We start from the raw sequence: 14109 nt of genomic DNA on the forward strand, positions 1-14109 counted from the left end.
CTAAGAAGCCAAACTACTATACTAATGAATGAATCCACACGACAGGAAGTGAAAGCACCAGGAGCATCCTCTCGCTCCAAGGTAAGCCAAATACACTCCAGTAACAACGAACAGTCACGGTCACAGCCACAGCCAATTACAGAAGTGACAAGTCCGTCAGTCGCTTGTCTGCAGGTAGTGAGGGCATTCCCTAGAATAGTAAAACCAGGCTCTCAGTCATTATGCTAAAGATTTAAAAGAGCAGAGTCTGGATAGGAACCTTGGTTGACAGATTCAAACATTACACACCCTGAGCAAAACGTACTTACTTCCCTCACTGAGCACAAATGAAGTCCATTTCTTAACACTGCCCTTCTCCAGGGAGCAAGTGACCTGCAGGCAGGGCCACTTTAGGCCATTTCCCTAGACTTCAGAACAGAGTAAAAGTAGGTCAAAGACCAGTGAACAACACAAGCAAACCAAGTGCAGGGGTAAGTAAGGCTGTGTAAGACAATCAAAATTTCCTCAAGGCATCCTAAAGTCTGTTTCAGGGGAGGGGAAGACATTGGAGGAGATGACAACCTCACCTGCCGCTGACTTGTGTCTTGAGCAAACTGAGCAACTCCTCAGCCTCGGTTTCCTCATTTGTGAAGTGGGAAGCAAAACAGAACTTGCCTCACTGAGCCGGTGAGAGAATTAAATGAGGCAAGGTGCACAGAGAGCCTAAACACAGCCTTGGAAAACACCAGCTGCATTTTTTGGTAAATTTGGAAGGGCACAAGAAGCCCTGCTTGGGAGACACAGTGGACATTCACGTGTCTCTGTTCATCAAATATTGTTCGGTGGTGACTACCAGGAGAGGCCTCACCCTAACTGCAGTGACTAGAACTGACCAGGGCCCTGTGCTAGTGCAGGGTCAAGCTTCCCTCGGGTGCTACCACCAGTGGTTGAGCACTGGACCAGGCACTCCTCTAACAGCAGTGCTTCCAAAACTGCTCAGTGGCCTTGCTGGATCTCCTAGGAGTAGGCTCTCCTCCCGTTTATTCCCTCGTCCTTCATTCTGGGCCAAACTTGCATCCAGATTTGACAATCCCCTCCCAGGTCTGACAGCCCCCTCCCCCAGGCCAGCCTGCCATTACCTCTGCCACAGGCATTTGCCCCGAGAAAACCCACACACATTTAATACTGCCTTTGCATCTGCTTCTCTGAAGGCCTAAGATAACACACTTTCCCATGGTTCTTTTCCAACAGTGGGCAACTTCTACTTGTTCTGGGAGGCCTGGACAGTCTGCTCAGCGATTCGCAAATGCCACCTCATTCTAGCAGCTACAGGAAGCAGCAGAGGGGAAGCAGGAGTAACAACGCAGGTCCTTGTTGGTGAGACTGGCATAAACATGCAGCCAACTGAAATCTACTTCCTTTTCAGGGACTCATAGTTTCTGGCCAAGGAGGGGCTAAAGGAGAGGTTTTTTTTTTTTTAAGACATTAATCTTCTTGGTCAAATAATTTAACCTCTCAAGGTCTCAGATTCCTGGACCAGAAGTTTAGATGGGGGCCTGTTTTCTATTAAAACTTATAGGTTAACAAATGCTAACAACATACTAAGGCCAAAGCTTTCCAGAAAGTCTAAAAGAGAAATGAAAAGGCAGGGGATACTGCCTGGCAGTGGAATTCATTGTCACACAAGACTGAGTCAGGACTGGACGTGGTGACATGCCTCTATAATCCTAGCTACTCAGGAGGCCAGGGTAGGGGATCTTGCCCACGCCAGTCCAGGCAAAAGCAGGAGACCTGTCTGAAAACAAACTAAAGCAAAAAGGACCGGGGGTGTGGCTCAAGTGTAGAGCCCTTGCCTGGCGGTAATCATCAACTTTAACTTGGGGTTGCACGGTCCCTCCCCACATTCCGTAGTTTAAATAAAAAGTTCACATTTTTCTCCACAGAGAAACTCAGGGGTGTGGCCTCAATAGCTGGATACTGAATCAAGAAAGTAGTATGTTCTCGAGTTCATCATGATCCTGGGTTTCCAGCAAGAATTCAGTACACCTAAGTAGATGGGGAACAAGGACCCGCCTCCCTGTGATGGTCTTAAGCAAAAATCAAGAAATAACACATTCACTTTTGGTGGCCTCCATCTCTTCTTTTGTACCCCCTACTTCTTCACACACATCCCCCTCCAAAGACTCAGGCTTTATTTTGCTTCTGCTGCTGCAGACCTCCTTAGGAGTAAGATCTACTCAGACCTGACCTTCCCTCAATCTGCTGCTCCACCCTGATTTTCATCCAGTTGTTAGAGATGACTGAACTATTTCACACTAATGTGTGAATGATCCAAAACAGGTTTAACACTGTGACTATCCTGTGAGTATTCAAAGATGATAAAGAAACACCATTTGTTTTGTAATTGTTAAAGGTCCTTCTCCTTCAGACTCCCTTCAGACTTTATCACATGGGCCATACTTACTTTTAACATCAAACATTCTGATGAAGCTCCACTCTCAATCTCTCTCTCTTTCTCTCTCTTCCTCCTCTTCCTCCTCCCCTCCTCCCTTTTTTTGGGGGAGAAGGGAGGGTAGCTTGAGACAGGGTCTCACTGTGTAGACCAGGCTGGCCTTGAACTCTCAACCCTCTTGCCTCAACCTCCCAAATGCTGGGATTAAAGGGATGCACCACCACACCTGGTTTCACTCTTACTTGTAATCCAGGGTATTTCTGGCCTCATCCAAATCCAAATTGTCACCTCATTTCTCCTGTCACCTCTTTGCTCTGCACGCCCTCTGTATTGCAGGTATTGCATAAGGCCCTGTCCCAAAGTCTAGATTCTAAACCTCAGAAGCTGGGAAAACAAGGCAGCCAGACCTATGAGATGTGAACTTTCTGTTTTACCATGAGGGCTGCTTTGGTCTGCCTCAAATAAACCTGCTACCCACCCATGCACTGAGTCAAAATACTCAGCTTTGGTTAAAAAGCTTGACATCCTAAAATCCCATGTGTTCACCTTTGCGAGGTTACACACACACGCACACACACACCAGAGCTCGAACAGTGCAAAGATCAATTTGTGCTGATTTACACGGGTCGGATTGTTTCATGTAAATAAAGCAACTTCTGGCCCAATAAATGAGCCTTTCTTTTTCCCCTCGCTACCCTCCTCTTTTCTCTTTGCCTCCCATCTTTGGTTAAAACATAATGCAAACAAGGGGCCTAACGACGAAGCCCCAGCCACACACAACTCACAGACGTCCTGATTCTCACTAACCCATCTCTACCGCTTGGGCAGGACGCTATGGTCAAAGTCAGAACCCCCGCCCTGAGCCAAGAGGGGATGCCAAGGCCCGGGAAGGGAGGTGGGACAACCGAAGTTAAAGCACACCGCCCCTCCAGAATCCCTTCCGACAGCACGGTGGAACCCAGTCCCCGTGGAAAATCACGGCCCGCCGCCAGCCAGCTTGCACACGCGGCCTCCGGAGTCTCGGGAATCGCCACCAGGGAGGCGGGCGGGCCTCTGCCACCGCAGACTCCGCAGAGCGGAGCCTCCGAGCGCTACGTGACGAGCCGAGGGTTCCCCCGCGAGGCGCCAGGAGGCCCCGCCCGGTCCCTGGCCCGCAGCCCACGGCCGCCCACCGGGCGCCTGGGGATCGGCTGCCGCGGGGACCGGGAAGCAGGCGCGGGGACGGCGCCGCCCCGAGGGGCGGACCCCAAACTTCGCAGCGCCTGAAAAGCGGCGCGAGCGCGGGCGCGGCCGGAGCCGCCCCTGTGCTGCCACCGCGTCCGGGGCCGCGCGTCCCGCTCGCCGCCCGCAGCCATGGCCAAGCCCCTGACCGACCAGGAGAAGCGGCGGCAGATCAGCATCCGCGGCATCGTGGGCGTGGAGAACGTGGCCGAGCTGAAGAAGGGCTTCAACCGCCACCTGCATTTCACGCTGGTCAAGGACCGCAACGTGGCCACCCCGCGCGACTACTTCTTCGCGCTGGCGCACACGGTGCGCGACCACCTGGTGGGGCGCTGGATCCGCACGCAGCAGCACTACTACGAGAAGTGCCCCAAGGTACCGGCCGGGGGCGGGCGGGGGGGTCTCAGAGCCGCTCCCACCCGAGACCCACGCCCGGGGATCCCTCGCCGCGCCCTGTCCTTGTCCTGAAGTCCCGGGAGACGGGCCTGGGCTGCGGGTGGGCAGCCCCAGGGACCTCGCCCACCAGCGCCCAACTCGAGTCACCGCGCCGTGCGTCCCGGGGACCGCCTGGTGACCAATGCCCAGGCCTCCCTCGCCTGTCCACTAAGTAAACATTTTTGGAGTGCCTACTCTCAGCATTTAAGCAGGAGGTAACCTAACGGATGCCTCTTGTCCTGGATGTCAGGCCCGGTCTACCTTGACTTTGACATTCAGTCTGAATAAAAACCGTCAAAAAGCAGTCAAAAGCCCCGCTTTGGGGGAGCTTAGGGACTAGGGAAGGGAAGGGACACAAATGTGAAGTTCCTCAAATGGTAATTTGTTCCAGCCTTTGACTGGGACTGCCTTAGTGTGGAGCAGAGGGAAGGGAAGGGAAGGGAAGGGTCCCGCCCCAGTTTGCGCGAGTGGGGTGTGGCACTCCTCATCTTCATTCATGCGAATGGAGGCTGAGGGCCAGGCAGAGCCCAGGACTCCTGGTCCCTAGGCATATCAAGCCCCATTAAGCCCCACCACCTCATGACCTGCCCCGGCTGCCCAGGAACTCTGTTGACCGACTACCTCCATCTACTGCGTGGGGGCTGAACCCGAGAGTGCCTCAGGGCGGTTTGAGCCCACAAGGGGATACCATCTCTTCCTGACCATTCTGGAAAGGGACAAGAAGCAGATGAGAAGGATTAGAGAGCACAGGGCAGAGTGTGGGGCTGTGCAGGGTAAGGGTGAGAGGCAGCAGCCCTGTCAGCTGGAGGAATGGTTGTTGGGGCTTGTATTGGGAGAGAAAACTGGAAAAGCTGGCTTTTCCAGTACAGTGGAATTTGTGAAAGATTGGGATATATCCTGGAGGCAATGGGAAACATAAATAATTACTTATTTTTTAAAATATGTAAAAGCACAAAAAATGATCTGCCCTATGATTCCCAAGAACTATAGGAGTTGCTAAGACAGAGAAAGTAAACTTAGAGTAAGAAACTTCAATTGTAATAACATTCTCAGATGGAAACTCGCTCTAACTGGCCCCAGAAGCCTAGCCAACTGCTACCCAAATGTATCCGTTTACAGCCCTGGAAATCTAAAATCTAAATGCATCTTTAGAAAACGCTTTGTGTACACATTCTTTGGTTGTATCGTTTTGTTTGCACAAGGGGATGTTGTTAAGTACACTGTACTGCACCTTGCATTAAAAATCATGTTTAGGGCTAGCGATGAACAGTGGTAGAGTGTTTCTGGGGTTTAATCTCCAGTGTATATATAACGTCCCTCTGTAGCTTTTAGCCCCACAGAGCACACAGAGCCTTGTCTCTTTCTCCTCTGCTGACTGCTCTGCTACTTTATGATTTTCCTGGTTTCTCCTGTGGACGGTCCTTTTCTACTCCAGTGCAAATTTAAGCCAGGTATTGTGACAGGGACACACTGGGATACAGCAGTGATCATGACTCACTCCATACTTGTTAATAGTGTCTTCTCCATGACAGTCTTTATCTAAGCGGCATGGTTCCTGCCCTCACAGAGTGAAGGAAGGCAGATGTGTCCAAGCTTCTTTCCAGTCTTCCTTTGCTTTCCACTAGCTGTGCAGATGAGTCCTGAGTCTGGATCTCTAGTCTGAGTTCTTTTGCAAACTGCATTCGTACATTTCCAAATGCTTAGTGAACATAATTAAACGTCTTATTTCCTCAAACTCATCATGTCCTATCCTGTGTTTCTGAATGTCATGACATCATCTTCTTGACAGTGGCCCAGACACAAAACTTTGTTTCACCTTTTCTTCCTCCTGTATTCCCCACTGGCTCATTTTCTTCCATTCTCACTTTCTACCTAGATGAGGCCCTGGCTACTAGGCTATTGCAGCAGATTGCTAAGCAGTACAACCAGCAGTGTGAGACTGACTGTGGCCACAGATGTATTTTGATTGGCCAGCAAGACATCTTCCAGCAGTTTCACTTCAGTGCCTTTGGGCAGGACTCTTGCACGCTCCCGTTAGTGGCCGGGCACTCTTCAGTGTTTAACATAGTTCTTTTCTTGGCCTGGCTCATAAAGGCATTGAGTTTAATCCCATCTCATTCTATGCACTGTTGTCCAATTAAGCTTCCTAAAGCAACACGTCTTGCCCTCTGCTTAGGTATCTTGGCCTCTATGGAGGCCATACCATAGTCCTTACACACTTAAAAGCCCTTCTCCATCCAGACGAACATGTCCTTCCCATGTTCTCTTCCATTACCCTCTTGAACCTACCCTTCTCTCACCACTTCTGGGCCTCGGCTCACACCACACCCTTCCCTTAGAACACCACATGTGTCTATGCTCCATGCCCTGCAAGGCACAGGTTTGTTGCCACAGGTTCTGTATATCTTTCCAGAAGTACCCAGGAACTCTGACTAATGCTGGGAATAAAACCAAAATACTTTTTAAAATACTGGTATCCTTATGTCATCTTTATTCTGTCTTTATAAGCTTTTTGAAAATGTCTGCTTTTCAACTGAGGCCAATAGGAAAAGGGGACCAGGAGCTAGAGAAAAGGTGAGATCAAAAAGAATTAACCTAGAAGGTAACACACATGCACAGGAAATCAATGTGAGTCAATGCCCTGTATAGCTATCCTTATCTCAACCAGCAAAAACCCTTGTTCCTTCCTATTATTGCTTATACTCTCTCTACAACAAAATTAGAAATAAGGGCAAAATAGTTTCTGCTGGGTATTGAGGGGGGGGGAGAGGGAGGGGGCAGAATAGGTGGTAAGGGAGGGGGTGGGGGCAGGGGGGAGAAAAGACCCAAGCCTTGTATGCACATATGAATAATAGAACAATAAAAAAAAAGAAAATGTCTGCTTTTATGTAAGTAAACTATTAGTAATAGTATAAGCATAAAATTTATAAGGTATATTGGAGATGTTCACATGTCTTACTGTTAGGCATGTATAATGAATCTTTGGAGAACATTAGTTAACACAATAGCACAGTTCTATTTTTCAAGGTCTTATATATTCTCAAGTACAAGGTGAGGTTTTTCTCCTCCCAAAATACCTCTGAGAAAATAGGAGATTATCTGAAATTCCTGTCCTTACAAAATCCTTCATGCAAGGAAATTCTCTCTCATTTACTTTTATTTAGAGCAACCCCTTTTAGGGCTCCTTGAAATGTCTTAAAGTATTCTTAATATACCTATTTACATATATATATATATATATATATATATATATATGTTTTGGGTGGGGATTGGGACTGGGGTTTGAACTCAGGGCTTTGCACTTGCAAAGCAGGCATTCTACCTCTTAAGGCACACTTCAGTCCATTTTGCTCTGGTTATTTTGGAGATGGGGTCTCCCAAACTATTTGCCCCAGCTGGCTTCAAACTGAGATCCTCCCTATCTCAGCCTCCAAAGTAGCTAGAATTATAGGTGTGAGCCACTCTTGCCCAGCTATATATTTTAACATATTTTAAGTTGATGCTAATTTAGAATCTTTAAAAGGGAGAAATTTAACACAAATGCAGTCACTATTCCTGAAACTACAACCTCACAATTTCAAGGGTTAGCTATAGACTGCATTTATAAACAAGCTTTTTATCAATCACTAGAAAGAAAATGAACAAAATATCACAGTTCTATTATAGCTATATTGAAAATACATATGAGAAAGACTGAAACCCAGTGCTAATATTACACAAGGGAATATTTGTGGCTTGTGATACCATTTTTTGCGGCAAGAGTAGCCTCATGTACAAGAACTTCCATTTGGCCTAGGTGTGCCAGGAAAGGTGCCTTTTCCCCAGCAGTGGTAGACTGGCAAGGGCCCTGATGACAGCATTAGAGACATTCAAATAGCTTGGATAAAAATGGAAAGCAGTGTTAGATACCTCACAGAGACACAGTGTTGACCATAAAACAAAAGTGGGAAAGAGTGAATTCTCTAAGGTGACATCTTAAAATAGTTTTACTTTAGATATGAGTATATGTGTAAATAATGTTAAATGCAATACCCATTTATTATACGGTACTGTATGCGTGCTTAGTATTTTGGGGTTGGTCAAATACTTTAATCTCAGTTCTTATCTTATAGAAATGAGTCTGTAAAACTTAGATGACTTTATACTGTTGCATTTACAGATTCTTGTTGTTTTGTGTCTGTTGAAGAAGAAAAGCGTAACTAATAGAGTAAGATATTGTGAAAGGGGAGTCGAAAGTTGCTCACTAATCCTTATGTTTTTAAATTAACAAACTGTACTTTTTTAAAAAAGGTTTTAGGCAGGTCTGAACTTTGCCCTTCTCTCTTTTGACTCTGATTGTATTTATCTGACTTTTCCCATGTCAAAGGCAAACAGTTTCTAAGTCCATAGAAAAATTTCCTACTTCATCAAGAGCAAACACTGCCAAACCTTAGAAAGTCTCCTTATTCTAAAGGAGTTATTCTCAGTTGATGGACTTTCTAGAGCAATTTTAATTCTGATGTTAATTGTAAAATTCCTTGCAGCAATAATCAAGGAGGGATGTTTTCTAGCTATAGTGGGGAGGAGGAGAGTTAGTCCTGATGTTTCTTGGATGACTTGAGGTGGTCAGAGCCAGTCTGCCTGATCCTCACCCACACAGTGAATGCTGAGCTGTGGCAATGACTTCTGTTTGTCCAAAATATATTTTATTCATGAAGCTCATGAACAACACCTGAATCTAATTAGTTGGATGAGCTTGTGTTTTTTTGGTTTTTTGATTCTTTTTCTCCCTGGGGGGTTAAAGATACTGAGCTACTTTACCAAAAATAGTATAAAATGGTTTTCTTGAAAACAGTGGTCAGTCACACTTTCTGTATCCTGTCATAGATCTTTAGGAGTTTCATTTGAACTTAAAGATGTCCTGCTTGTTTATATCTCATTGGTGGCCTAACATACGCCTTTGTGTTTTTATGTTACTAAGTATGGTTGATCTAATAAAGGAATCATGACCTTTCCTTTCTTTATTTCAGAGGGTCTATTACCTCTCTCTGGAATTTTACATGGGCCGAACATTACAGAACACCATGATCAACCTTGGCCTGCAAAATGCCTGTGATGAGGCCATTTACCAGGTACATCATTCCCATAGTTTTCTCATCTTCTCCCTTTAAATTTCACGTTCACTTCAGGAAACTTGAGGACACACACACGGTATGATAAATTGCCTCTTTCGACATGGTTATTACAAACTATTTGAAATATCCATTACTAGTGCTCTCTGGTGTAAAAGAAACAACCAGAAAAAGAAGTTAGAGAACTGGTTATTATTCGTGAACATTTTAGAAATTAGCATCTGAACAAGACTTTTAAAACTCTCGTAAAAGAACTGCAGGCGTCACTTTAGGCTTCTTTCTACTTTTTAAGAAATGATCAAAGTTTGACAGTTACTCATATATCAAGGCAGTATGTGACCATGATGAACTTTTAAAATTCTGTTGTCATTCTGCACTATTGCCTAATGAGATGTAAAATGCACTTCCTCCTTAAAGCATGAGGCTGAGGTCTTAATCAGAAGTGGTAGCTGGCTTTCATGAATACATTTAATTATTTCTTTAGCTAGCTCCATACAAAAAGCAGAGTCCTTTACTTTTTGGGTGTGGCTGAAAGAAAGAATATATATTCGCAAAGACAACTTAAATTCTAAGTGAGAGACTGCTCGTTTCCCACAGTTTAAGATTGTCCTATGTGGCCAGCTGCTTTTCACTCAGGGCTAGTGTTCTCATGTCAGTTAGATACAGCATTTCCTGTGGAAGAACAATTGCAGCTCTCCTCCACTTCTGCTTTCTTTTTTTCCCCTAATATCAGCTGAAAATAACATGTTCCTGGGAGCAGCATATAACCAGGTGAGATGAAGGGACTTGAAGCTCTTTACTCAAGATGTAGATTTTTCTTTAGTCTTACACTTTTAGAATTTAAAAATCCTGACTGGGAGATAGTTAGCCCTGGCATTTGGCCTGCACAAGGACCCAGAGAGCTCTAGTCACTAGGGAGTAAATTTAAAAGCCTCTTCAGTAGTGAAATGAAGTAAAACCATGTTTGAACTCTTATAAGATTCAATTGTCAAGACTTTTATGAGAAGCAACTTTGGGTGCAAGGGTAGGAATCTGAAAAGGTGACTCCATTGGAGTCAAGTGGTAGAGTACTAGAGTACCTGCTTTGCAAGCATGATGACCTGAGTTTAAAAAAAAAAAAAAGAGGAGTTCGCAGGCTGGGGGAAGAGCTCAGTGGGAGAACACTTGCCTTGAGTTCAATCCCCAGCACTGCCCAAAAAACAAAAATCAGGAATTGCAAAAGTGACTCCATGAAAACTGGGTCATCAGCCTCAAGCAGAGTTACATCCTATGTGCGGATGTTCAATGTGTGATTTAATTTTCCATCTTAAAAACTTTCCAATTTTATGGGCTCTGTGACTTTCAGATAAAAACAGTCATTTCATATTGGACCATTCTTTAGCCAAGTTTGGGCTAGATTGTCCTCTAGTCAGTGTAGAACAGATCATTTGCTTTATCTGGTCACCAGTTTCCACATTGTAAGATAAGCGATACTACATGATCTCCTGGGCTGCAATGCTCTGATAGCCCTGGTGTTGGTGACTCTGACTGTGTGATCCCCAGCACTTTGGGGCAGAGAACTCACTGCCAACCAGTCCCACATATCCTCAAGTTCACAGAGGCACTGTGGTCTCCCCCAGCCTCCAACTCACCCCAAAAAGAAGTGAGGAATTCCAGCCCCCTGAGGTTGGACTGAAGAAGTGAGGCTTCCCTGATGGCAGTCAGGTCCCAGGTCTCCTGGGCAATGACTCACTAACTGGTTTTGACCCTACTGAATAAATATGTTGTGTTCATGGAAAGATGGATGTCAGCCCTCACACCTTTTGACCTTTTTTCAAAATTTCTCAGTTCAGTTACTGTCAGCTTGGCGCTGGACCATTTCTAAGGTTTTAATCCTACAGCAAAAAAAATTATTTGAAAGTAACAGTAACTAACATATATTGAGGACGATCTACCCAGGAATAGTCCTAATGCTTTGTTTGTATAATCTCATTCAGCCCTAAATGAAATAGGTACTTTCTCCTTCACATTTTTTTAAACCAGAGGAGCGAGGCATAAGGCAATATAGTAGCTCACTCAGCAGCAGATAGTGAGGAAGTACCAGAGTCTGCAAGGGACACTGAGAGCCCACGTTCTTCTCCATGCTGCTACTGTGCCATCCCATCCCCTTCCCCCCCGAAGTCACCAACATCCTCAGTGTGTATCTGATGCTAGACTGAGTGTGAGGGAGCTGACGCTGATACCACTGGAGTTCATAGATAAACCTGGTGCCTGGCCCCCCACTTTAGGAAGTGGCTATTGTCTCTGAAATGGCCCGCCTGTGTATCCACACCCAATGTTGTTTTCCTTCCGTCAGCTGGGATTGGATATGGAGGAGTTGGAAGAAGTTGAAGAAGATGCTGGACTTGGCAATGGTGGTCTTGGGAGGCTTGCTGGTAAGTGGCGTTGAGAGGGAACAACATGGGCTGAGCAGTGCCTCCTCAGGTACCTTGCATGACCATGCTTAGAATAACCAGACTCGCTTCGTGAAGCACAAAGATGACCTACGGTAGATATATTTGTTCTTGAATTTTCACTGTAGTTGGATCAGTTCTGCACAGAGTAGAGACAGGAACTTGAAGGAAAAAGACATTGCTTAAAACCCTTCGTGACATTGCTTAAAACCCCGAAGTTAACCAGATCCTTCCTGTGCACGTAATGGTTTCCAAAGTGGCCCCTTTACCTCACAGTTGTTTGTTCACAGCTGGTCAGTTTGTAGATTTGTGCGGCATGATTCCAGTGGTAATCTTGCCTTATACTCTTGGCAGTTTGCTTTTTGGTTGACTAGTAAACAGTTATACACTAATATTGGTAAAACTGGCATAATACTATCCTTTTTTTGTGTGTGGAGACAATGTGAATTCCTTGCTTTATCGAGGGAATGGCTTCTCAGCAACATAGAAGAAAACATTAAAAATATAATATCGGCTCCATTAATTAAAATTATACATCCCTATAGCCAAGTAATTCCACTTCTTGATATCTACTGTAAAGGAAACACTCAGACATGCACAAGAACCTTGCTGAAATGGTGTTGTATATAAAAACAGAATATTAAAAATGGCCTAATCTTCAAAGAGCAAAGTTTATATATATGTAGCACTTCCCTGGATAGATCTCCAAGTTTAAAAAAAAAAAAGTCAAGTTGCATTAAAACCCATATAATATGATACCATTTATGTTTAAAAAATAAGTATTTTCCTTGAGATATATATATGTACACATATACATATATATGTATATGCCAGTATATCAGCACAAAAAGTTTTTAATTTAAATACAAAGCTTAGTTTAAATACTAAAGTGCTCTTGGTGATGGTGACCACTCTTGAGAAATGTGTAGAATTGGAGGTGACAGTCAAAGGGGATGTATCATTTTAATTTTTTTGTCTGTAACATTTTAATTTTTTCACATCTTTTTATTTACTTGATTTTTTACTTCTACAGTTCTCTTTTTTATTTTTTTAAAACATATTTATTATTATTGTACTGGAGGTACAGTGTGACATTTACTAAAGTTCTTACAATATGTCAGAGTTGAATTCACCCCCTCTATCATTCTGTTTATCCTGCATCCCCCCGCCATACATTTTAATTTTTTAAAGGAGGATGTGGGAATGTATGACTTGTGGAATTTAAACTTAATAAAAATATGCTACTACTCACATATCAGATTATATTCTGAATAATCAATGTTTCCTCTCTTTAGGAAAGGTTCAAAAAAACTCTTAATTTTGCACACACTTTCAAGTTTACTAGAAAGTCACTTGCATTTGTTTCATATTACATAATCCTTACTACATTAGTAGCAGTGTGCATGAATGCCGTTAGTAATAAAATTAAAGTAAAAACTATTAACACTGCCTGTGGCGTTCTTGCCACTGTCTCATGAAGTTCTCTGAGCTGTAGGAAGGCCGATGAGGTCAATGGAAAGCACATCAAAGACAGAGGATGAGCCTGCCTTCCCTTTATATGGAGCCTAAGCCCTTCAGTGTTGGTTGCCTTGGTCCACCCCACTCATCAATGACCTCGCTCTCAGGTCACTTGTAAGGTCAGAGAATGAAATGGCAAGTGAGGCTGAGCAAGTCTTGTGGGTGATACCATTTCTTACCTGGCTGGAAAGGTCAGACTCTAAGGATGAACTGACCAGGACCAAGGAAAAGCCAAACAGCCACAGCTCAGAGAGAGGAGGAACTGGAGCAGAGTGACACGATATGCACTCAAGGCTGGACACATTAGAATTACTCCAGAACTTCAGCTCTTTGCATTTGTGGATCTGTTTTACAGTTGCACTATGGACCTAACTCAGTCCCTTTTTGTTTGAATTACAGCTTTCAATGTTCCTTACAGTTTTAATTCCTATTGTATATTTCCTCATTTTCTGTACATGTTTCAGTACAAATTCCTGAGAGTGACAATCTGATTAATCTAACCCCTTAGTTCCCACCCAGGAACAAGATAGATCCCTACCCTGCCTGTTGATTAACTGTTCTAGATCAGATGCTTTGTCATTAGGTAGCAAAACCTAGCCAAAAAAAAAAAAGATTCAACCAGCAAGAAGATGTGTTATCACAGAACAAGAACTCCAGAGTTGGGTCATTTAAAGGGACTGGGGATGTAGCTCAGTGGTAGAGTGCTGGCCTAGCATGCCCAAGACCCTGAAATCCCCAGCATTGCAAAAGAATGAGGAGTGGGGGAAGGGAGGGGGAAGAGAAGGGGGAGGTAGAGGAGAAGGAGGAGAATATTCAGCATCAAAATTATGTCAGGACCCTTGGTCTCTTTGGTTCTTTTGCTGCCCCCTCCCCATGGAGAAAAAGATGGTGGCAGCAAGGAACTCCTTCACAGAAGTCTCCTCCTCCAGCAGAATTCCTAATTCCTTTGCATGCTTAGGCC

At 44.5% G+C, this 14109-nt stretch overlaps 1 protein-coding gene across 2 annotated transcripts in view; it reads left to right on the plus strand.

The window, feature by feature from the left end:
- Positions 1-3705: 3705 nt before the first annotated feature.
- Positions 3706-14109, plus strand: part of Pygl (glycogen phosphorylase L) — a 36626-nt gene continuing 26222 nt past the window's right edge. The window contains exons 1-3 of one of the 2 annotated variants that reach the window (XM_074067999.1): positions 3706-4027; positions 9097-9198; positions 11534-11612. In XM_074067999.1, coding sequence (XP_073924100.1) covers positions 3785-4027; positions 9097-9198; positions 11534-11612 — 424 coding nt within the window. In that variant the 5' untranslated portion in view covers positions 3706-3784. The remainder of the gene's footprint in view (positions 4028-9096; positions 9199-11533; positions 11613-14109) is intronic. The other variant, XM_020165028.2, reaches the window with a different exon arrangement.

Source organism: Castor canadensis, chromosome 3 (genome assembly GCF_047511655.1).
Source record: "Castor canadensis chromosome 3, mCasCan1.hap1v2, whole genome shotgun sequence".
NCBI classification, from domain to species: domain Eukaryota; kingdom Metazoa; phylum Chordata; class Mammalia; order Rodentia; family Castoridae; genus Castor; species Castor canadensis.